The sequence below is a fragment of the Xiphophorus couchianus genome, chromosome 21 (assembly GCF_001444195.1).
Source record: "Xiphophorus couchianus chromosome 21, X_couchianus-1.0, whole genome shotgun sequence".
Classification (NCBI taxonomy): Eukaryota; Metazoa; Chordata; class Actinopteri; order Cyprinodontiformes; family Poeciliidae; genus Xiphophorus; species Xiphophorus couchianus.
Window position 1 is genome coordinate 18,659,983 of NC_040248.1, and position 25,262 is coordinate 18,685,244.

The window sequence follows — 25,262 nt, forward strand, 5'->3', positions numbered from 1 at the left end:
TTAATTAACGCGAATATTTTCTAACTAGCGGCATCCAAAGAGTTTGACAAACAAACAAACACAGAAAAACTCGCGTGTCTTGACACGGCAGTGTTTGGGTGACACCCGGGTGTTTTGCTCGGCAACATCCGCACAGAGATGGCAGTAGAGCCGTAGCTGACTGCGGGGCCTGTGCGGTGACCAGCAGCCCTGACGGTACCGAACCACGGACTGTAGGGGAGGAGCGCAGCGCCGAAACAAGGTAAAAACACCGCGTACTTTACGCTGCCGAGGCGCTCCGAGAGACTTTTAGACTCTGTTAAACCTGTTTTGGGGGAAATGTGTTCCCGCTGGCTGCTGCTGGAGAACCGCTAACTTGGCTAAGTTTGTAACGTTAGCTTGCTAATAGCCTCGTCCGTAGGAAATATTATCTCTCTAAAGAAAATCAACAAATACGCTAAATTATCACCTCCACTACTTGTCAGGACACGCTCACAGCTAAAAACGACAATTGCCTGCGAACGACGTAGTTCTAGAAACCAAATGGCTACAAAATAAGATGTTTTATGTGCAGCTTAGCTTAGTAGCTAGCTTAACGAGCGCTAGCTACCAGACTTTAGCTTTCGCTGCAGATTACTTTCAGTACATTTGCTTTAAAATGTTCGCATAGTGCCAGACATATTGCTGAGAAGTGTCTTAAGGCAGGGGGTACACTTTGGCTGAGAATCGGTGGGTTAAGACCGGGAAGGTTCAGAGTCTCTGTCTGTGGATCACCGTGAAAAACATGTTTGGTGGACGTGCAAAGTTGGTCAATGTTTGTTGACCAGATAACTGTTCAGTGCCCCAGTAAGTTATTTTATATCCACGCAGGGATTACGCTCTGTCGTTTTAAGAATATGGTTAGTCTACGTTTTGACCTTTTGTGTTTGTTAATCTTCATCTGTATTTTGTCAACCTCTAAAGTTGTGCAGATTTGTTCGTGATTTGTGTGCACGTTCAGATCCCCATTACCTGAGGCAGGTAAGCACTTGCCTCACCAGCAGCTTTTTAATTACACGCTGACAAACACTTTGCTTTGGAGCCCATCTTTAGTGAACACAGACAGAAATAATTATCTCTATCAAATGCACTGCTTAGAGGTTTTGTTTGCTACTGATTTCCTGTCACCTCCTGAAAATCTCTGACCCACTAATAATTTTTATTTTTTTTGCCGATTTGGATATTGTATAGCTATAAATGCCAATAAAATACTATTTTTTCCTGCATTTGGGTTAAATTAAAAACTCAATACTTAATGAGCCTAAGTTACAGAGCTGTAAGAAATAAAATCCGACTAAAAAAAGTTGCATAAATCTCCGTCACCAGTTTGTATTACATTTTATAGCTTAAAATTATTTTCTTTTCTTTTTTTAATCACAAGATATTCAATGTTTTTTTTTTCTGAGATCATTTTAAAATAAACAACAGCTTTGTCCAAGAGGAGAAAGCTCTGATTTACTATTATGTAAATCAGAGCTTTGTAAATTATTTATCCATTTATTGTAATCATAAAGGAGCCTTAAGCAGCCATTCTTTGGGAAATCAATTAATTATTTACATTGGGAGCAAAAGCAATGTCGCGAGAGCGAGAACCGCTGTGTTACACAGCTCTGCAGTTAACCAGGATTTCTCAGCTATTTCAAAACAAAGACACGGTAACAGAGTTGGCATTTTATGCTGCTTTTAGCACTTTTTCTTTTATTACCACAGTTGGCAGTAATAGCAGTGGTCCCTTAATCCTGCAAACGCTTTGAACAAATCGGGCTCTGTGTAGCAATAAAACACCCCAACTTTCAGTGCAAAGTGTTGTTTCCTGTTTTGTTCTGTTGTGGCATCCTGAAGTAACTTCGACCATGGCTCTGTGGAAAATGCAGTTTCCTTTCTAGAAGCCTGAAACAAGTACGGTGTCTAGCTTCGTTTCTAAACGCCTCGCTCACACTATAATTAGCCGAGTTGACTTCGAGAGTGTTTCTGTGACCTGGCAACAATCGTGTGCGTTTTGTTGGATAGAAATCAGATTAATTTCTGACTTATTAACCTAACCATTGTCTTTTGTTCTCCCTTTTGTGGGAGGAGGTATCTCTAGTAATAATGCCACCAAATATTCCGACTATTTATTTCGTCTGTAGGTTCTTTGAAATTTGTGCTCATGCCACTAAACACAGACATCAAATAATTGGTTTTATGTGTTTGTTGCCTTAGGCTCAGCTGGGTATTTGTCATTTTGTTGGGCAGGTTTTTCTGCCTGAGAAATGGGAATGGTTTTTGGATGCTAATACTGTCGTCTAAAGCATCCTGCGCTGTTGTGTTTTAGGATTTTGGATCCCTAATTTGGCCTGGATGTGTTGATGGAACGTTGAAGGGATCGCTCCCAGACGGATTGTCTTTTGAGGAGAAACTGGAGCGTTCCTGTTTGCGTAGTCTCTTCTTATGAAAATAAATCTTTAAGGCAAACAGGATTGGAGAAACGTATTCGCATAAAAATAAAGGATAAGTGCAAACCTCCAACTTTATTTATCTATTTCTACTCTTTTTTTTTTTTTTTTTTTTTACAAAGAAAATGTTGCTTGTGACTGATAAAGAATACACTTTAGCAAAATTTTCAGTCCCTTCATTTTTTTTGCAATTCCTCTATTGTAGAATTTCATTTAAAATAAACAGATAACTTTTTTGTGGTAATGCATAATTATGTGCTTATTGCAAATTTTGGTCAAAAATAGTCAAAAACTTTTTGAATTTAAAGCTGCATGTAAAAATATATATCTTTTCCTTATTTATTAAAACCGTCATGTTGTGACAGTATAAGATGAGACGGATAATCTGTGAAAAAATGGATCTCCTCCACCTTCTCCCTGAGCTAGGATTACCATCTGCAGAAATGCTCCGCTCCCGATCTAAAACAACCAATCAGATCCAGGAGGAAGGTCTTAAATCTGTCAATCAAGCTTGTGTTATCCAGACCGACTCTTTGTGGTTTTGTTGTTGGACTCGATGCATTTCTGCGCCTCCAGGCCTCCACTATCGCCCTGTCCAGACTGCGCCTTCCAGAGGTCAGCAGGTTTCTTTGCCCGTTGCTGAGCTGGGCAAAGAAACCTTCGCCTAAAGTGTCTTTATCCCAAACACAGTGCATGATGTTGTCCATTTACAGACTTTTATTTTTGGGATAATATTTAACCGCAGTGCTTGTTTGTTTTTTTTAAGCTTCTGATTTTATGCCCGACTCCTGCTTTAGATAAACCAGAGTCCATGCAGCAGAAAATATAAAGGGCATTATGCTCGAGCGGTGCCCGGCCCTGCGCTCTGTTTTGTAAGCAAATCCACCTGCACACCACTGCAGTGAGGAAAACAGGTTAGGAAGAATCCACTGACCGACTCAAACCGTCTTCTTCTTCTTCTCCTCCTTCTTCTTTTGCCTCGTTCATGTCCAACATGCAGCCGTAAGGTGGAGGACGGGAAGCAGAGGAATAGGAAATATTGAACTCAAATTTGCATCGTTTGTGAGAAGGGAAGTGTCTTGCAAAACTATTTGCAGCCCTTGAATTGTTTGTTTTTTTTCTCTCCACATTTTATCATGTTACAACAAACACCATGTAATTTATTTTGATTTTAGACAACATGCCAACACAAAATACTGCATCATTGTTAGTAGCAAATATTTAAGCTTAACTTTTCTCTACTTTGTCTTTTTTAAAACAAACTTCAACAATTTCGACAAACACTACATAGTTCCTGTCTAAGTGGAACACAAAGGATTTAGTTTAAAGTATGGATAATGATCTGAAAAGTGTGGCATACTTTAGTTTTCAGCCTGTCCAGTCTCAAATCTATCACAGCTTAAAATAGATGATGTCACCACCATTTAATTTCCTTTTCTCTGTTTCAAACTTCCTCCCAACTTTCAGTCTGACGTGTGTGGTTCACTCCTTACTTTTTTTTAAATTCCGCTGTAATAATGCAGCAGTCATCCAGCAAGGTTATGTGAGGACATGGCTGTGTTTATCTCTTTCTGTGCGACTCCTTTCAGAGAGTTGGCCTTTGGGAAGAATATCATCGGTAATAAATTACGCTCAGCTGATCTCCTGAAAGCAATATTTTCTCTGCTCGTTGTTCTCATGTCCAGCGTACAGCTCAGGAACGACAGACATGGAAAGAACAAACTTTATTTTTTGCTTTTCAAAAAGGTTTTTTCATTTGCAGCTCGAAGCACAAACAAAAGGCCAAAAAAGGCGAAATATATTTTTCTTTTTTCACCAACATGTGACCCTTCTGGTTGAAGACTAATGCAGAGAGACAATGGCTGACTGAAGCAGACATGCCTCACACGCAAACCCTTTTAGCTCAGAGATTTTGGCGTTACCTTCTTCTCACGGCGGCATGATATTGTGGTCGACTACAGGGCCGGATTTACAAGGATGTGGGGCCCTGGGCTGGAAACCGTGTTGGTGCCCAGTCCACTCAGGAAAAATTCTTTCACTAGTGCAAATTACTGACCATTAATAGGTTGAACTTTAAACGTCTTCAGACACATGGAGGCCCATTATTTTCCAACCTTGGTTTCAGAAAGGCATCTAGTTTTACCCACAATTCATGCTGCCCTCACATTTACAGTACCTGTAAAAACTAATCGCATATCAACAATTTTTTTTTTGCCAAAAAATGAACAAAAACGACCCGTTTTATGTCGATGTTGAAACTGATTTCTTCAAAATAACAACAATTAAATACAATTATCTTGACAAATAATAAATGAATGCATAACTATTCACCCCCTTTGAATTAAATGACCTAATTCAGAAATAAGTTTTTACTTTGAATTTAAAGGGGATTTGTGTCAAAAGAGAGAGAAAAAAGGGCAAATTTTGTTGATTTGTTAAAGCAATAAGAGGGACAAAACATCCAAGGTGGGTGTGTGTTCCCTCTACAAAACCAGAACAGTCACTTTGAACTTCCTTCCCTTTTTTTATTTTCGAGCAAGATGCCAGGGTGTTTGTGTTCCTTCGGGCTCTTGTTCTTGTTTTTACAAGGTGACGAAGTTTCTTGGCAGGTATGCGGAGGCGAGCAGAAGAATAACCAGGCCATGCTTGTTCTGCCAGAGTGCAGCTGGATTTCTGAGTCTGGGATTTTGTTTGTCTTCTCATGAAAACTACCGCACCGAATCAGTCGGAAGCCAGGCGAAATTCCTAATCGTACCTGGAGTATTTTCTGCTTTCCATGCTGGATATGTAGAAATCCAACAACTTGTGATGGAGTTTGCGTTCCATCACTTCCTGTTTCCATGGTCTGTGTTTGACCCGCACAGTCAAATATCGGCAAATCTTGCTTTTATTTACCTGATGCCTTTTGTTAATTCCGATTGTGCCGAATTGTGGAATCAAAAAGGTCTTTATTAAAGTTTTAAGTGTTTGCACTCTACTTTTATTTATCGTCTTGTTTCGCTTTTTCAGTTCAAATCTACAGGATTAATGTGGCATTAAGTGCAGAAAAAAACTTAGGTTATTTAATGCTCCAATATTTTTTATGTTGCAACGTTCTGGCGTTTTAATAGGGGCGCGTATACTTTTAAGAGAGACAGTTTGTTCCTTACCCTTATCTGAGTAAGCAAAGAAAAATTTATAAAAATACCTGCTGTTGGTTGATGAATCTTAGAGACCAAAAAGGAGGTCGTTTTGATGCATTTAGCGCATTTTTTCCCCCCTTTTTAAAAAGTTTTTTGCTTCTCTGATCTGTTGTGATCTTGGTTTCAGTGCCGCCATGGGACACGGAGTAGGCTGAACAGGAGGGCCTAGCAAAACACATCTGTTGTGAGTATCCATCGGTTTATTACTCCAATATTAAGGTCACAACAACATAATGCTCCTTTTTTTTTTATGATAATCTTTTGATCGCTGCTAAAGATCAGTTTGAACTTTGACTAAAAACAGGAACAAGTGGATCTGATCGTTATTGGCTTTGGAGCCTTCCTCCCGGGTCTTATTTGTGAATTCGTGCGGAGTTAGCGGTTGACATCTCCGTTGTGTTTTCCATTTGAAGGCTTTCCCACTGTGGTGAATGACATGGCCACGGCCTCATCGAGAGCAGAGACTAGCCATAACCACAGACGCACATCACAGCTCCATGCCATTGGTGAGTCAAAGTGTTCTCATCCAGAGGATCACCTTTTAGTTCTGAGTTTTTCAGTCATCTTTTCCTTTTTTCCCCCCCCCCCTCTAGTTTCATGTGCCAAACTCAAGAGGAAGAAGAGCGTTTTCGGGGCGGCCATTTACGTGGAGGTGACAGCAGAGGGAGAGACCCGCCGCACGGCAAAATCTCACAGCTCCTCCAACCCGAAATGGGACGAGAGGCTGACTCTGTAAGCGCCGTCTGTTTACCCTTTCATGCCGCGATTGTGCAGCGTTTGAGCTCGTTTAAAAACGCCATTAGAGAGGCAGAAAGATCCTTCCTACTAAGCTCGGTTTGTGTCCCGTACTGAGCGTTGCACAATCAAAATCCTGCTTTTTCAAACAGTTTGTGGATTTCATGTAGCATTTGAGGAGAAAAACCCCCTCCGGTGGCTTATCTGATAATCATTTGAAAAAGCGAGGAAGCTGCCTGCAAGCACACAGACCTCTTTGTGTTTTCTCACAACTAGAGCTAGCAGCACAAACGCTGTGGTTTCTCTTGCAGCGGTTGGACTGAAAGCCAGAAACTAATCACTGCAGATGGTTTCACCCCACTAGTTAGCACTGATAAGAGCGGCCGCCGCAGTGCTCCGAGTCTTGTGGATGTTTTTGCTCGCTCCTGTGGGTCCTTCTCGTGACTTTGAGGTTGTAATGCAAGATGTTTCCCTTTGGACCAGCATGCTGGGCTATTCAAACAATGACCGCATTGTGTGCTGCTCGTTTTGTCCTTGTTTGAAACTCAACGAGGGGGCATTGTGCCAGATGTGGATTTTATCATTTCTAGGGGAGGGAAATGTGAAAATGGAAAAAATCTGTGATTTTATTAATTTGTTAGATGTTAAACTTGCTGTCCTGAACTTCAGTCGGCTGAAGGAAAAGTCGTAAATGGCATCCTGATTAAAGTGTATGAACTGTTTATGTCAGTAACAGCAGAAGTGTGAAGGTTAACTCCAAAACGTCCTTTATTTTTTAAGCTTATTACATTTACCGTGTCCTTTTTAAGCTCTTATCATTTTAGAAGTGCTTTATGTGTTTTTGATATATGTTTTTTTTAGGACTGTAGCGCCACACACGCAGGTGGATTTCAAAGTATGGAGTCACCACACCCTGAAAGCAGACGCTCTGCTGGGCAAAGCTACGCTGGATCTCATTCAGGCTTTGGAGCGGCATGACAGAAAATGTAAGATTATAAGATGTGTAGACGTAAAGCTTTAATCAGTTTTAGTGAAATAGCTCATATAAAAAAAGCTAAGTTTGATTATGCAATGATAAACATTACAAAATACTTAGAATGTATACTTATGCTTATTTTTTAATGAAAGAAATAATGGAACTAAATTATTAACGTTCCACCCAGATGTTTGGCTGTTATTGTCATTGCATCCAAAGTTTTACACTGACTGTATTTTTTAACTCCAAAAAACTAGTAGTAATGCACATAATAATAATAATAATAATAATAATAATAATAATAATAATAATAATAGGAATGTTATATTTATTTTGTAATTTCAGCATCATTTAGAAAAATCTTTAATTTCTATTTTAGATTAATGCAATATGTTTTTGTCTCGCATGTTTGTGTAAATACTGTGGTATTTTATCTCTCCTTTAGAAAATCTTAGATGCATCTTAAGTAAATGGCAATTTAGATTAAAGATGGAGAGTGGCAGTTTACTTCTTCAAAGGAACAGAGATGTGAATCGGGAGCGTCGATCAATCGGTGCAGCAATTTCCTCAATTTTGGATGACTGGCAATCCGTTCTTAACCACAGATGTTGCCAATTTTGCAACTTTGTTGCTATTTGCAGTCACGTTTCAGACTCAAGTGAAATCAGTTGTAGCACCTGATGGTGTAATTTATAAAAAACAAAGGAAAACCCATCTGTATCGACCAAAATCAGAATCAGCATGTCAGGCTTTTTAAAGATTGCTGATCAGCCAGAAAAACTTCTGCCGGTGCATGAATGTATTTAATTGTGTTGTTTTCTTTATTTTCCTCTCTGACTGTGTTTTTTCTCTCTCCCCACTGCCTCGTTTATGCTCCACAGTGGAGAATGTGAAGGAGGTGCTGAAGCTGAGTGTGGAACAGAAAGGGCTTTCTGTGCCTGTTGGCGAGCTGACTGTGTACCTTGATGGCCTGACTGTCACTGACCAGGAGGAATTGGCGCCGCTGACCAATGGCAACGCAGCAAATGGCACCAGTGAGCTCACTATTTATTTATCTTAGCTGTGTGTGTGTGTAGGCCATCATCCACCTGCACTGCAAATCTGGTAGAAAAAAGTTCAGTTTGAAGCATATGTAGTTAAATATACTCAAGTTAATACACTTTTTACTGGGAATGATCTGCCTTATAGTCTCTTCATCATAACATGCCCACGTTAACATTCATTTATTTTTAAATCTATTTTCCAGAAGTCCAGCAGAATGGTGATGCCATTCATGAAAACGGAGACTCCTCTTCCTCTTCTTCAAGGGCTGCAAACAGGTAAACTCATGAAGTCATCAATTTTATATTGCTTTACTTATGTCAATATCTTAAAAAATTAAATAAATGAAGGATTTTTGATGTACTTGAACATTGTAAAGATCTGTTCAGCAAGTTAAAGGGTATTAAGTATTTTCCAGGCACATAGTTCCATTTTATAACACAGTCAAGTAACTTAAGTAAATATGTGTATATACTGTATATATTTATAACGTGTGCTGGTAAAACATAAACCAGTCTATTGTAATGTTGTCTACAAAATGAATCCTTCCGCCTTGCTTTGAGATTTTATCTTCATCTTTCTATTGCCACATCTTTGCCTTGAACTGAACTCTGACAGTTGTTTTTATTTTCTTTTTCCCTTTTTTAAACAAAGTGTACATTTATACTTCTTTTTACCCTTGTAATGGGCTGCAACCACAGACGGGAATAGTTTATGTCTTTGTATTGGTTGCCTCTACAAGGTGCTTGAAGCAGAAGCCAAAAACACTGCAGTACACAAACCTTTTTTTTTTTTTTTTTTTTACCCCTCCAGGGGGTCTTTTTGTGGGCTCTATTGTCCCTTATATGATAGTAGACTGACAGGAAACTGGGAAGGAGAGGGGGGAAGACATGCGGCAAATATCGTCGGGTCCGGGAGTCAAACCCGTGAAGGCCTCGTCGAGGACTCAAGGCCTCCAAATATGGGTCGCACTAACCACTACGCCACCACGACACGCCCCTGCAGTACACAAACTTGTCATAAAACCCAGAGAGTTATTGCTCAAAGAGACTTAAGGAGCAATAACAACTGTGACAATCTTTAAAGTAAAATCAACATAAAACAATGCTAATTAATGTTTATTTTCCTTTTAAAGCACCGTGAATGGAACAGACTTGGGTCAGAGGTCAGGCTCCTGCTCAGCCTCCAGCGGTGCTGATGGTCCGGTGCCTTCCAGCCCTGCTCTCGATCACACCACCGGTATGATCAACGGAGATCAAACCCCCAACTCCACACCAGTGCACCAACCTCCAGACAGCAGCCCAGACACCAGAATGGGTGGGTTTACTTTCTCTCTCTCTCTCATGACAACAATATTTGACTTTACCGCCCTCTCTTTTTTTTTTTTTTTTCTTGTAATAATCTGACTTTCTCTTTAATTTTTCTTTTTGCACGTACCTATTATGTTTCCAGGAAATGGATTGAGTGTTCTTTACGTTTGTGTTCTTCACGGTTCATGGGGTTGTAATGAAGTGTAAAGAAGAACTGTTGATTAATTTTCATTAAGTGAGGCCTGCAGTCTCTGCTGCTGTCAGCACCTTTGTCCGAACACCCAGGAGACGCATAAAGCAAAGCGGAGCAGAGTGCAGTATGCTGCAGAGCTGCTCTCAGCTGGGTATGATGAATGAAGGTTAGCTTCTTTTCAGCAGAATAAAAGCTACGTTTATCTTGTTTCTTCAAGGAAAAAAAACACACTTTTCTGATCGTCACTGTTAATCTGATCTCTGTTAAGTCCCGGTATGGTTTAATGCTCTTCTAGTGCATTAAATCTGTCGGTGTAAACTGCAATGCAGTGAAGAAATGCAACCTTGTTTCCCTTGTTTTTCAGAATTGTTTTTTTTAAAAAAAAGTGTAATCCCTTTCACACTTCCACATAAGCAGGACTTTCTTTTCATGATTGAATGTGGTGCAGCATGGATTTTACCAAACAGTTTAAGCAATATTACTCTTTTTTTTTTAAGTAAACAACATTCAACGTAGTAAAGACACAACCTTTATCCAAAAAATATTATTCTTGATTAAAAATTAATGCAGCGTTTTTGTTGCATAATAAGCAAAGCATTCCTCTGGGACGGATGTAGAAGTGCTCTCTGGATTCATTCTGGAGATGGTCCAAAAGAGGGACACTGGTTACTGAGTTCTAGTTATGGTTTGTGTGAGTTATGATCTGAGACATAAATATTCCTGCAATTGTTTAGAAATAACATTTTTACCCTGTGTGGTACATTGAATGCTCAGTCACTCAGTTCGGTCCAGAATATCTTAATCTGAACCAAAAGACCTTCCTACGTACAGTACAGACCAAAAGTTTGGACACACCTTTTAATTCAATGAGTTTCCTTTATTTTCATGACTATTGACATTATAGATTCACACTGAAGGCATCAAAACTATGAATAACACATGTGGAAATATGCACTAAACAAAAAAGTGTAAAACAACTGAAAATACCCCTTATATTCTAGTTTCTTCAAAGTAGCAACCTTTTGCTGTGATTACTGCTTTGCACACACTCTGCATTTTCTTGATGAGCTTCAAGAGGTCGTCACCTGAAATGGTTTTCACTTCATAGGTCAACCTGCCCTGTCAGGTTAATAAGTGGGATTTCTTGCCTTATAAATAGTCATGAAAATAAAGAAAACCCATTGAATTAGAAGGTGTGTCCAAACTTTTGGTCTGTACTGTATATCTAGTCTCTACTTCTGCTTCTCTCTTTGTGAAGTTGGGGCCAACACAGGATTAATGTTGCAGTGATTGTGTACTTTAGGGTATTCGCACAGCTCTGCCTGTGAGTTTGCCCTCCACATCTGAATTTCTCTTTGTACCTCTGTCTTTAACTCTCCCACCACATTGTCAACAAAAAAGTATGAATTGCTGCACAAAACGTTCCTTTTCCTTCTCTCCTTCTCATGATGTTTTCTCTCTCCTGCTGCTGTACTTTAGTGTAATGTCTCCTCCCCAACTCTTTCTATTGTGACAATGAATATTTCCTTTAAATATTTGGAAAGCAACAACATGTACAACTTCTGTCTAAATAGCAAAGGATGTAAAATGGGTAACACAACAACATTAGTGTTCTGATTAAGCTTAATATAAGATACTGGCATATATTAACCGTTTAGCTATTATTATCTGCATGCAGCAGCATTAAGTACTTGACTGACAGGGCTTGTTTGGGGGAAAAAAACTCAATTTTGTTTTGGCCTTTTGGCTCTGGCTAATTGCTGAACAGAACAGACTGTGCAGCTCGGCTCAGCAACAGGTCTCCCCTCGTGGTGCCTTTAAAGACGTAAATAAATCACGTTACCACACCTTCAAGGGACAGAATTATGTAAAATTGACAATGTTTTTCTTAGATTTACATCGTGTTACAGTGTTATTCCCTCATCAAAAACATGTGCTTTGATTTTTTCATGCATGTTTGAGGAATCCTTTAATCTCCCATGGCAACCGTTCAGCTGTGCAAAATGCCTACTTGGACCTAGCTCCGCCTTTGAGGATGTAGCTCCTCCTTGGCAAAAATGTTGGAGGAGCGATGTTATGGTGACTTCCTGAAGGCGGGGTTTCAGAAAGAACAGGAGTTACTTAAAGAGACAGAAACCAATTTCAAAACACTGAATTACAAAATCTAATTTCTTTTAAGTCGCATTTGATATGTATAGCATTTTTATAACAACTGAAGATAACAAACTTGCTTAACTGTGTTATAAAATTCCACAATGTGCCTGGAAAGTACGTAATAAATCATGCTGGTTTGAAGTAGTGAAATGGGAAGTTAAATGAAAAAGAGGCTAAGGGGATTGGTCAAAATTCATCTGAGTTTGAGCGACTGGTCAGAAAACAAGGAAATTCAGAAAACGTGAAGGTGATTGGTCAAATTTGCGGGAAAGTTGTGGTGATTGGTTAAAAAATTGCAATTCCGTGCGAAATTTGCCAATAATGATTGAATTTGCAGTAATAGTTGCAACTTCCTGGAGTGACTCGTTAACATGACATTTTTTAAAAATATTATCACATAAAAAGCTCTCTTGTTTAAAACTATATTTACGTTCTTTTTTTGTGCAACCCTTTTGTTGTTGTTTTTTTTATATTAAAGTGCAAAGTAAAAGGTCAGACTTGCTCTCTTTTTTTCTTTCTTAATTTTCTACAGTAAACGGGGAATCCTCTGAGACTGTTCCCAGGCAATCTTCTGCTTCCAGAAGGGAAACGCAGCCGTCTGCAGGTGAAACTGAGGAGAGCTCTCAAGATGCTGCCCCGCCAAACGCTGAAACATCACCAGCCAGCACTTCCCGGCCTCCTCCGGCTCCCACACCTTCATCCGCCTCATCTCCTGCTGCTAAACCTGCCAACGGCGCCGCTTCCTCTTCCTCCTCCGCCGCCGCTGCTTCCACCACGTCAGCCTCTGCAACCCAGGGAGAACCCACCGTGACGACGTCCTCATCGTTGTCCTCCTCCCCAGCGCCGGGAGAAGCGGGGGCTTCAGGAGCAGGCAGCAGTAGCAGCTCAACAACAACAACTGATGGGGTGAAACCCAGACAACAGGTTTCTAATGCTCCAGCAGGAGATCCTCTACCACCAGGGTACAATAAAAACAAACAAAAAGTGCTCAAACAGATTTGATAACCTTCCTGGTTCAAACTTCGTGTTGCTGGATGTGTTTCAGGTGGGAGCAGAGAAAAGATCCACATGGGAGAACTTACTATGTAGACCACAACACCAGAACTACTACTTGGGAAAGACCACAGCCGCTTCCTCCAGGGTGAGGGGCCGGCGCTTTACCTCAGACCTTTTCAGCCAAGACCGTCTTAACTTTGCAAGGGACGTCTGTTTTGGCGTTTTCAGTTTTAAAACAAATGTAAACAGAATTCTCTGTTCTTGACCAATGACTATTAGCGTCAACTAGATTCACCAGTTAGACTCCTACTTGCTGATTTCAGGGCGTCAGCACATCCTTTAAAAAGTCTTACATTTCTCTAAAATTAAGTTCTTAAAATGTTTAAATTGATTAATCACAGGTCTTAAGTGTTGTTGAGGCAGGACTACTTAATCTCAAATATTCTATGTAGATTTTTAATTTAAATTTTTTCTCATAGGACTTCTCTGTTTGAGTCCCACTCAGACATCTTCTGTGTGCTCTGTGACTCAAGGCGGTTGAGGCTACCGCTAACTAGCTGTTGATATATCCGTGCTAGCTAGCAAGGTTTTTTGCATCAAATCAAAAAATAAACCTAAATTTATTGATGTTTTCTTCAGTGTTGACTCACTTCTGTTGCCAACCTGTACCCTGGTACATGCTTTCTATTCTATTGTCTTCTGTACATTCATGTCATGACACAGGTCTTAAATTTTATTTGTAATGGTCTTAAATTTGAGTTGCTGAAACCTGCAGAAACTCTTTTCTTTGAGGTCTGAGCTGCTGCTTCCTTTGCTTTCAGATTCACTTTTCAAAGATAACAAAAAGCAGTCATTTGTGCAAACTTTGTTGTGTTGTAACACTTTAATTTGACACATGCTGACCATACAAGAAGAAAATATCCTTCAGTTCCTCGATTGAAATGAAAATAAATTGGTGATAATATTATCTCCATTTACGACTCAAGACGCATCTCAAAACTTCATCTTAACAAAAGTGCAACAGATCTATGAGTTTTTGATTACCTGTTTCTGCCTGAAGAAGGTGGGAATTTTCAGTTTTCATTGATTTCCAAAAAAGGGAAAGAAAATCAGATTTTTCTTGGATTGATTTTAAAATCTTGTCGAGAATTATTGAGCATTATTAAGGAGAATCATTTATTTCAAAAGTGAATCCTTTATTCTCTAATTAGACACCATAAAATGAACGATGCACATGAAATCACGGAGCTACATATCATTCGGTCACTTAGACTCGGGTTCCTCTGTTTCTGCAACTCAAGCCTCCTTTACTGTTTGTTGCCAGCTGGGAGCGCCGAGTGGACGATCGGGGTCGGATCTATTACGTGGACCACAACACCCGGACCACCACTTGGCAGCGGCCCACCATGGAATCGGTGCGCAACTTTGAGCAGTGGCAGAGCCAGCGCAGCCAGCTGCAGGGAGCTATGCATCAGTTTAACCAGAGATACCTCTACTCTGTAAGCAACCGCTCTGCACACCCCTTTCTGTCTTCCTGCTTATTCCTTTTTAGTCAGTTTTCTTCATTCTGTGCTGATGGTAAGACAAGTGCCTGTAAAGTTATAAATTTGATTGCCTGATTTGACTTTTTAAAAAGATTTTATTTTTTTTTTTTAATGACCATCTCCTCCTCCTCATTGGCTCGTTCAGTAAGATGATTAACGGTTTCTTCCACAATTGCTTTTTCTGTAAAAAAATTAATCAAATTTGTAGAAATAAAAAATGTTTACAGAACAGATTTAATTAAAAACATTAACTTGGATCTTGATCTTGGTTCGATCTTTGTAAGATTTCTGCACTCTGCAGAAAACACAAAGCAGGTAAACATGAGTCATGAGCAATATTATGTCATTTTTTTTCTATTTTTGAAAAAAAAAAAAAAAAACATTCCTAAAAGGATTTGGGTCTTTTTTTCTGTTTCTTGAATGGAGTTTAATGCATATTGCTCACTTTTAGGCATCTATGATGTCTGCTGAGAATGACCCTCTTGGCCCTCTCCCTCCTGGTTGGGGTGAGTTCATCGTTGCTCTGCAGTATGATAAAGTTGTTAACTTTCCAGTCCACTAAAATAAACGGAGACTGGAGACAATAGCTGCATTTCCATCACAAATGTGTGCAAAATTTTGCCGCTATTACGCTAATGTCGAAAAAATACAATTTCGCAATTGCGTTGTTTCCATTAAATAAGAAATGCAATTAAAATTGCATATGAATAAGTGTGTTCATTGAGAAACACGCTGTGCCATCGTCCTCCTAACACTTCCTGCTGTCGTCTCTGTAGTCTCCGCCAGTGGCAGCATCCGGTTGATGCGACGCGTGTGATGCAGAAAAGTGTTTCCAATGCAGTTTTGCGAAATGCACTAACTTTGATACAGCCAAAAAAAACAAAACAACAACTCATCCTAGTGCAAAAACGTTTAATTGAAAAACATGAGTTCTTTCAAAATTGGCGTGTTTCCGTTAAGCGAATTTATTTTTGTGATTCCAATTTGTGCAATTTATATGGTCAATGGAAATGCAGCATTTAACACTTGAGCTGCTTTTTCTAGTGAGAACTGTTTGCTCTGACCGTCTCCTGTATAGTTCTGTACCAATCAGCATGTTTTGAATTGGATTATACACATTCTAATCTAATACAAGTTTAATGTTGTTATGTGTCATGACTACCTGTAGAGAGGCGTGTGGACTCCAATGACAGAGTTTACTTTGTGAACCACAATACAAAGACAACACAGTGGGAAGACCCTCGAACCCAAGGGTGAGTACAGAGCAAATGGATACCAGATGTGGCTGTTGCATGCAGAGTTAGAAACCTGTCATAATGTGGTTTATGGAAAATAAAAGCTTTTCCATACGTCCTGTTATGATGTGTAACATGTTTGTTTGGCTCGTCTGATCCGAAGCAGCCACCAAGTTTCATCCTGTTTTTTTTTTCTCTATTTATTAGTGTATTTTGTTTTGCTTAACTCGTTCATTTTACAAGTTGATCTTACTAACTTTGTGGTTTTATTGTTTTTATAGAGTTTTTATTCGCTTTAGTTGTGTAATGATGTCTTCGCAGCCCTTTGGCGACAAAGGTTGCTTTGTTTACGGTGCGGTCCTTGATGAAATAAACTTGAACTGAATATATATATATATTTGTTTTGCATGACGGTTTTCTAGCCACTGGCTAATTTGCAAACCCCACCCTTGGTTGGACCTTTTTTTAAAAGTCAGCAAAATCAGAAATAAATATGAAGCATGCCTCTGATTGGGTGTGTGTGTGTGTGTGTGTGTTCTTTTGCAGGCTACAGAATGAGGATCCTCTGCCTGAAGGATGGGAAATCCGGTACACGAGGGAAGGAGTTCGCTACTTTGTGGATCACAACACTCGGACGACCACTTTCAGCGACCCGCGCACCGGGAAGTCTTCTGTGTAAGGGAGATTCTCATTCATCATGATGCTCTGTGTGTGTGTTGTTTACCGAGTGGGTGTTCTCTATTAACTGTATGAAATCCTAGAACAAATCTTTTTCTGAAGTGAGACACTTTTCTAGCATTCACCTTCTGAAACGTTTTCTGCTCAGCACCAAAGGCCCACAGATTGCATACGAGCGCAGCTTCAGGTGGAAGCTCGCTCACTTCCGTTACCTGTGTCAGGTCTGCGTTTTCTTTTTGTTACGTCTCTGTTTGATGGCATCGTTTACTCTACGGTGCTCATGCTTTGATTTCTTCTTCAGTCTAACGCTTTGCCGAGCCACGTGAAAATCACCGTCTCCAGACAGACGCTGTTCGAAGACTCTTTTCAGCAAGTAAGAACTTCAGTCTGTTGTTTATAGTAGGAGTTTTCTCTTCTGTTAAATGTTCGTATTTGTACTGGGGATGGACGATATGGCTTAAAAATAAATTTATTTTTGCTCGCTTTCTTTTCTTAAGAAAATTGCAGAAAATATTTTTAAAAAGTAGCTTTTATTTTATCCAACCCTTCTCTGAGTTGTATGACTGAATATTAAGGCTGGACTTTGAGAATATTTGTTTACTTAAGAGAATATATTTATAGTAGCAGAAAAAAACGCAATTCTTAAAATTACGACAAAACTGTTCTTTTAATGAGCAAAGTTTAAAGGTATAGGAACATGATGTGAGCAGCTCAGTGTGTGATTCTTACTTCGAAATAGACAAAGTTTCTTTCACCGTAGTTTCACAGATACAGATAACTTGATGTGTTAAAAGATTAACCTTTTCTTTTAAATATGATCGCTCAAACTTAGACTGAGGTATGGTCAAAGTTATTTTTGTGTTGTAGCTCTCATAAACTTTTCTGTTAATATTACAACTTTGTTCTAGTAACATTGTAATTTTACCCTCATAATTCAAAATAAAATAAAATCTTAGCCTGGCCCTAATATTATGTCGCAGAGTTGACCAGAATTCAATGCCCAAAGCAGAAGTTGTAAAACCCACTTGTAAAACAAGATGGCTGAAGTGCACTGGTGTGTGTGTGGGGGGGAGGAAAGTTCAGGTTTTCCAAAAATGAAATCTTCAAAAACCAAAAAATGTATCAATAAAATTGATTTATCATCCAGCTAGTAAATGATGTGTTATTTGATCTTGCGCATCTGTTCTGTACTCTTTCAGATCATGGCTCTGAAGCCATACGACCTACGGAGGAGGCTGTACGTCATCTTCAGAGGCGAGGAGGGTCTGGACTACGGTGGCTTAGCCCGGTAAGCAGTATGAGTTTAGAAACCGCTCCTCAACAGATTTCACCTTAAATCATTCACTCGTCTGCATTTGTTTTTCTCCTCCTCCACGCCTCTCAGGGAGTGGTTCTTCCTCTTGTCCCATGAGGTGCTGAACCCCATGTACTGCCTGTTTGAGTACGCAGGAAAGAGCAACTACTGTCTGCAGATCAACCCGGCGTCGGCCATCAACCCAGATCACCTCTCCTACTTCTGCTTCATTGGCCGCTTCATCGCGATGGCACGTCCGCTTAACAAACGCACCCCGACACGCTACCTCAACTGTTTTCAGTTGTTATGTTTCTGTGCTAAATAAAATGCCGACATTGTCCAAAATGAGCGGATGTATTTTTAGGGCCGGGTTAGCTTGCTAACTGCTAATCTCTCCCATTGTGTCTCTGCAGGCACTTTTCCACGGGAAGTTCATTGACACAGGCTTCTCTTTGCCGTTCTACAAACGAATGCTGAACAAGAAGCTCATCCTGAAGGACCTGGAGTCCATCGACCCGGAGTTCTACAACTCTCTCATCTGGATTAGGTGAGCTGTGTGTTCGCTCACTATCAGTAGTATTCATGTCCTCAGAGGTCACGGCTGCAGAGTTGACATGCATCAAGAAACTTTGAAAGGAAGTTTAAACAAAGTTTGCTTGTCCTGGCTTTGTTTTTTCTTCCTAAAAGTATGGATGTTTTTTTTGGGTTTTTTTTGGAAGATCTTTAAATAAATAGCCAAAAGATTGTTTTCAAATCTAGAAAGAAAATGAGGGATATGAAACTTTACGTTCAACGGTCTAAATCTGACTTGTGGATAAGATTGACAGTTTGGAAAAATCTAGAAATGAGCGAATATAATTGATTTAAATTTGCTTACAGCTTACAAGTGAATCAAAAAGCCACTTTTTGCTATTTTTATGCAACTTTTTATTTTTGCCAAGCAGCAAGACATAAGGAGCAGTCTGACTTTAGAAGAAATTAGGACTTTAGTTGGACCAATTTTAGTAACTTTATACACCTCAAAGTGTCTTAATTCAATATGTAAACTGAGCTCCTACTGCAACAATAGAGTAACATTAAAACTACTGAGGTAGGGGTGTGCTGTGGTGGCGCAGGAATTAAGCACAACCCACATATAGATTCCTTAGTCCTCGATGCGGCTGTCGCAGGTTCGATTCCCGGCCTGGCGACCTTTGCTGCATGTCTTCCCCCTTCTCTCATTACCCTCTTTCCTGTCAATTCACTGTCAAATAAAGGTCACTAGAGCCAATAAAATCTTTTAAAAAAACAAAAAAGAAGTGATAAAATTGAACCGTCTGCCTTCAATAAGCTGCCTAAAACTAGGCGACTGTAACTTTTTGTTATTCAGTTGTATTATTTCCCAAATGTGGTTTCTCATTTCATGTTTTTACAAAGAAAACAGATTACTTATCCTTTTTTTTTATGTCAAACCATGTGATTAATATTAATTTTAACAATTTTATAGGAAAATAGCCTAAATGTATCAGGATAGGAAGGTTTTTAAGTAAAACTTGTCAATGTTGTTGTAACTAATACTTTTGTCCCAACATTGTTGTTAAAGTTCCTATATTTCCTTGCATAAAACATTACCGTATAAATAAAAACAGAAGCAATCATGCCGTCGCATCTCCTCAGGGACAACAACATCGAGGAATGTGGGCTGGAGATGTACTTCTCCGTGGACATGGAGATCTTGGGGAAGATCTCGTCTCATGACCTGAAACCCGATGGCGCCAACATCCTGGTGACGGAGGAGAACAAGGAGGAGTACATCGGGTAGTTTTCTCAGAACAAAAATAAACCCAGGGGCGTCCAAAGTGCCTTTGGAATAATCTTATGTGACCCCCGTCATATTTATTGCTAAAAAACATTTTGTAGACCAAAAACAATCACAGAGTATTCAACCCAAAAGGTCAGAAAACTGTACACCTTTCTTTTACTAAGGAAAACATCTAAGACCTTTCTCAGTATCGACAATAAATTATTTTCTACATTGCTTAATAAAAATATTGCCTCTTTAAATCACAAAAACAAAAGATTCCCAATAAAATGATTTTGAATTTTTAATTGGAACACCCCTGCTCTAACCTGTGAAATTGCTGTAGTCTAGACCAGTGTTGTTCAGTGTGTGGCCACCAGGCGGCGCTGTGGGGGCTTCAGCATGTGTCAGAAGTTGAGAAAAGTAAGAAAGAAAAGTCCATTTGTCATCATAACTTTTGTTTTCTGTTTTTCAATCATTAAAAAAAGGTTAAAAGTAATTAATTTAAATGTTGTTTCTAATGCTCATTCTCTGATTGGCTGCCAGTCAAATGAATCAAGCTCCTTTTGCCCCACAAGCAAGTAAGTGAGAAATGGGAAAATGTTCAACAAGAAAAACGCCATACGAACTGCGGGGTAATAATATAAAATAAAATAAAAAAATTGAAGCAATTAATATAAAATATTCCATACTTTCTTATGATCACGATAGGGGATTATGTTGATAAATTGTACTACCTTGTAATAAAGTCATATCATCTGATAATAAAATTTTGTCCCCCAGAACCCATAACCATCTAAAATTCAATGGTATGAGGCACCTTTTATGCTAAATGAATGTAATAATTATGAAATAGTGAATGAAAAACCTTCTAAAAGTTGATGTTTCTTTCCATATTTTGTAGCATTGTCTGTGGGTTTGCAAAGAGGCCTCCTGTCCAGAGGTTAATGCTCTTTGGGGGGGCCAGGGAAGAGTTTGGGAACGCTTGGTTTAGTCATTATGAAAAGTAAAACATACCTATGTCCTGCTTGTGTTTGCAGTCTGATGGCAGAGTGGAGGTTCTCCCGTGGGGTGGAAGGTCAAACCAAAGCTTTTCTGGACGGCTTCAACGAAGTGGTCCCGCTTCAGTGGCTGCAGTATTTCGATGAGAAGGAGCTGGAGGTGAGTAGCAGCGCTCCTCTGTTCAGAACCAGCTTGCTTTAATTCTAAAAACCTCGCAACTTTAGACTTCTCTGCGACAAAATGAATCACTGGCTTCCTGTTTTTTTCTACTGGACCGGTGTTCTGAGTCTGCTCATCTTTGCGTCCAGGTGATGCTGTGCGGCATGCAGGAGGTGGACCTGCAGGACTGGCAGAGAAACACCGTGTACCGCCACTACACCCGGAACAGCAAGCAGATCATCTGGTTCTGGCAGGTACTGTCGCTCAAGCGTTTGTTGTGTTCGCGTCCGACGTCAACGTAAGCTCCCTGCGAGAAGCGTTGGCCTGTAATGGTGTCCGCCGTCGATTTCCTCCCCTGCAGCTGGTGAAAGAAGTGGACAACGAAGTGCGTCTGCGGCTCATGCAGTTTGTGACGGGAACCTGCCGGCTTCCTCTGGGCGGCTTCGCTGAGCTGATGGGTCAGTGACGGAACTAGTACGACGCTGGGAGCGTTACGGTCCCCTTGATTGTCTCGCTTTGTGTTGCAGGAAGCAACGGGCCGCAGAAGTTCTGCATCGAGAAAGTGGGGAAGGATACATGGCTTCCCCGTAGTCACACATGGTCAGTACATTTCAGTACAAATGTTCAGTTAAAACATTTTAGCCACAGCTTTTACTATCGATTATGTGATAATATATTTATTTTATTTTATTTTTTTTTTTTTTTACAAACCCTCTCATGCTTGAAACAAATACATTTGTGAGCCTTTATGTTGTTGAACAGTGTCGACTCATAAGTTTAAAAAAAAAAAAGTATTACTGTGTAAGAAGAGATTGCCACATTATTCCTGCACTAATGGGGGCAATTATTTTAATACCATAAATATTTAAAAAAAATATTGGTTTTTAAAGAAGCAGTATTATGTAAAACTTTACGTCATGTTATAATGTTATTCCCTCATCAAAAAGATACCCGGAGTGTTGCTTTGATTCTTTCATGGATGTTTGAGAAATCATTTAATCTCCCGTGGCAACCGTTCAGCTCCTTCAGACTAGCCATCATAAGAGCTACTTCTCAGTACAACGCTGGTAAAAACGTTATTAAAGGGTTAATAGAGGAGCCATGTTGTGATGACTTCCTGAAGGCAGAGTTTCAGAAAGAGCAGAATTTTCTTAAAGGGACATAGACCCAATTTCAAGGTGAGGTAAAATTTACGTCATGTTTGATATATGCAGCATTTTTATGCTGTAGAATGGCTGGAAAACACGTAATACAACCTCTTTAAAGCATAGTCGTGTGCTAGAATGGCCCAGTCAAAGTCTAAAGTCCTATTTAGAATCTGTGTGAAAAGTTGAAAAGAGGGTTTCACAGCTGCCCTTCATCCAGCCTGGTGAAGCTTGGAGTTTTTTAAAAAGATTTTTTTTTTTAAATCTTCTTTAGATGTACAAAAGCAAAAGATTTCCACCAAGAATTGAACTGAGTGGGATTTTTTTATTTGAAGGGGGGGAGTCATTTGCTACTTTGTGTTGTATCAAATGAAATCCCCATTAGATTGATTGAAAAGATACAAAATCTGACGACGGTGACATTAGTAACGATGCCTTGAGAAGGTTGTAATAATTCTCTACTGACTTCCTCCTCCCAATCTCTGTGTTCCAGTTTTAACCGCCTGGACTTGCCTCCCTATAAAAGCTACGAACAGCTGAAGGAGAAGCTGCTCTTCGCCATCGAGGAAACCGAAGGATTTGGCCAAGAATAGAGGGACAAAGTCCTCTGGTGTTGTCCCCTCTGCTAGCCCCCCTCTCTGCTGTTCAATCAGCCAAGAAAAACAAACCAACAACAACAAAAAATTGCACAAAATAACCACCAATGTATATAAGCTATTTTGTCATTTAAAACCAAATCCTAATTTGCAGCATCGTTTTTTGCCGCATTCCTGTTCCCAGTCCTTATATAATATATAACGCCCTCTTTCCCCTCCATGAAAATATGCAAAACATTTCATCCATCTGCTTTTCTGTTTTAAAAACAGAAATCATGGATTCTTTCTTTTTTTTAATTTTCTTTTTAGATGTCCACCCCAAGTGGCTGACTGGCTTTAAAAAAAAAAAAAGAAAATAGACAGACAGTGCTTTTGAGAGGGTTTTCTAGTTTAGGCTCAACCTTCTTTTAAAGCTCTAGTTCTATAGAGCTGTTAAAAGGTAAAAAGTTAGTTGTATTTGGCGTTCAGTGCCTGAAATCCAGTTTTGTTTTTCCTTCTGGGACAGATAGTCGTTTTAGAAAATCCTGCGTGCTTGCATGCTGCCTACGAACATTAGAAGACCGCCGCGAGCGTGTGCACGCAGACTTTTTATTTTTCCGGCATGAATCAACCCATCCTTGACAGAAATCAGCGATGGATCCATCTCTGCTGGGGGAAAAAAAAAAAAAAAGGAATCTTAATTGTGTCTTTAAATCGATGAGAACTCATGGGACGATATTAGATATTTTAAAAATTTCATTGAAAACAAGCCATTACCATGTATGCGTGAGAGTGTGTGTGTGTGTGTGTGTGTGTGTGTGGGTGACGACAGTAGTGCCGGTTTATGCCAGAAACGTTCCAGGCTGTATCAAGACTGCGGCCTGTTTTGCACACTGTGATGTAACGAGAGAAAGGCGTCGGCACGGCGATCTACGGGGACGACTCTTAATTATCTGCGGTTTCCATTTGCAACTCATTAAATGGACACACACACACAAAAAAAAGATACAGCGGCGCTATTTTGTGTGATTTGCAGATCTTGGAGTTGGACTGTAGGTCGCGTCCTTCTGAAGCCACTGTGTTTGATGCAGCACTACGTTTTGATTATTCGTACCTCATTTTAGCAGGAGCGCATCGTCTTCAACCCTTTAGCAGACGGTGCTCGGAGAAAAATAAGGCTCCGATATCGTTAGCCGTTGTTTTCACGTAAAGTCAAAGGTGATGGTGTTTTAAAAAAAACAACAAAAAAAAGAAATGTGTTACTTAGACAAGCAGGCAGAACAGAGGGGGGGGGGAAATACTGCTGTTTGACTGCTCAACCCAGCTACTTCATCCATGATGCTCACGTTGTGAGCTGAGAAAGCCTTATTTGCATCATGTAGAGACTCAAAAACCTGCACAGCCTAGGTTTCCTTCAGTTTTTAAAGGGACAGTGCTCCTTTTCCCCCCCTCTCACAGACATCACATCAAACTCTGCTGTTACAGATGATTTCAGTTAGAAGTCTACAAAAGAAAAAGCGAAATTTAGGCGTTCGAACACTGCGAAGCGCCTCAAGCTTCTGTCCTGGATTAGCTTGTGATCCGTTATCAGTCATGTAAATAACATGTATTCAACTGATTGGGGGGGGGGGGGGGGTGGAGAGCTGCAGGAGGCCATTTTATACAGAGATCCATCAAACTGTGCTTCCTTTTCAACAGAAACCTGTAATCCAAATCAGTTGTTGCGTGTTCCGATTGCATAAAGACGACAGTGAAATGAAATACTTCAATATTATAATCGACCGCGCAGAGCTACCGCTCCACCGATGGGGAGTCTGTGATGCCTTTTGTTCTTATCAGAATAGCGTGGGGGGGGGGGGGGGGTCGTTTCAGGTCGCATTGGCTGCGGCCGGTCGTTTTGGTCTGGGTTTCGGACCGTAGCTCCAGTCAGGCCCCAAGTTCAGGGGTCGGGGGAAGGCAGGGGGTCGGCTTGACCGCCTGAAACGCTTCCGCTCTGTAACATATCACTTGTAGATACACACTGTAAAACACCAACCACACTGTACAGAATGCCCCCTCTACAGGAGACCATGTGTATAGAAGATTCATTTCTAATCTGATTTCACCCATTTTAAATGGAGAGAGATGGATTTATGAGATACGAATAAATAAGTGAATAAACCATCACTGGCTTGGCTTTTGTGGGGAGGAGGGACGGTGGCACAGCACAACTCCTGTCAACTAGTTTTAAAAATGAATGTGCCTAATTTTCAATAAGCAAAACACACTTTTTTTTAGTTGCATATAGTAATTAAACAATGCTGGCAGCAGTGGTGTGCACAGATATTTTGGGGGGGAAAGTGTTCAAGTGGAGGGGCACCCTGTGTTGTCATAGTAATGTTAGATTTTTTCTTTAATGGCAAAACTTAAACATAATTTATATCCACCAATTACAGATCAATAGAAATGCACTATTTAAAAAAAAAAAAGGAGGATTTCAGAAGGACCCCTTTTTTTTTTGTCCAGAGGAAAAAGCTCAGGTGCTCTAGCGCCTCCTAGTGTCCAACTGTGCACATCACTGGCTGGGACTCTGGTATTGTATTGCTAGCATGACATTAAAAACTGTCACTGTTCGCACAGAAACGTTTGAGTGCATTTCAGAAAGAAAAGCAGTAGTTCTGTTAAAAACTGTTACATTTTATTTAATTCATTTTAGACTGAGAAGCAAGTCAAGCTTTAATTAGTCAGGCTATCAGCTCCATTAGCTAGCCTTTTGTTAAAATCTTCAATGGAGTTATATTGTCAATGCTCTTTAATTTCCTAACTTTGAT

The 25,262-nt window shown here is 39.9% G+C and overlaps 1 protein-coding gene across 1 annotated transcript; it reads left to right on the forward strand.

Annotated features, from left to right (window-relative positions):
* The first annotated feature begins 86 nt into the window (after positions 1-86).
* On the forward strand, positions 87-24,618 carry wwp1 (WW domain containing E3 ubiquitin protein ligase 1). Its single transcript, XM_028005434.1, has 25 exons — positions 87-241; positions 5,763-5,819; positions 6,049-6,141; positions 6,229-6,367; positions 7,232-7,356; positions 8,228-8,380; positions 8,593-8,665; positions 9,523-9,704; positions 12,577-13,006; positions 13,090-13,185; positions 14,365-14,539; positions 15,036-15,090; positions 15,753-15,837; positions 16,366-16,494; positions 16,646-16,718; positions 16,799-16,870; positions 17,697-17,785; positions 17,882-18,041; positions 18,205-18,338; positions 19,448-19,588; positions 20,612-20,732; positions 20,882-20,986; positions 21,094-21,190; positions 21,260-21,332; positions 22,371-24,618. Exons 3-25 carry the CDS (start codon positions 6,072-6,074, stop codon positions 22,468-22,470), a joined length of 2,877 nt encoding a protein of 958 aa, XP_027861235.1. The 5' UTR covers positions 87-241; positions 5,763-5,819; positions 6,049-6,071; the 3' UTR covers positions 22,471-24,618.
* The last annotated feature ends 644 nt before the right edge of the window (positions 24,619-25,262 follow it).

Coding starts and splice junctions, on each gene's coding strand:
- wwp1 (XM_028005434.1), top strand. CDS start 6,072: ATGGCCACGGCCTCATCGAGAGCAGAGACTAGCCATAACCACAGACGC. Junction 20,987..21,093: donor AGATCATCTGGTTCTGGCAG/GTACTGTCGCTC, acceptor CCTCCCCTGCAG/CTGGTGAAAGAAGTGGACAA. Junction 21,191..21,259: donor CGGCTTCGCTGAGCTGATGG/GTCAGTGACGGA, acceptor TTTGTGTTGCAG/GAAGCAACGGGCCGCAGAAG.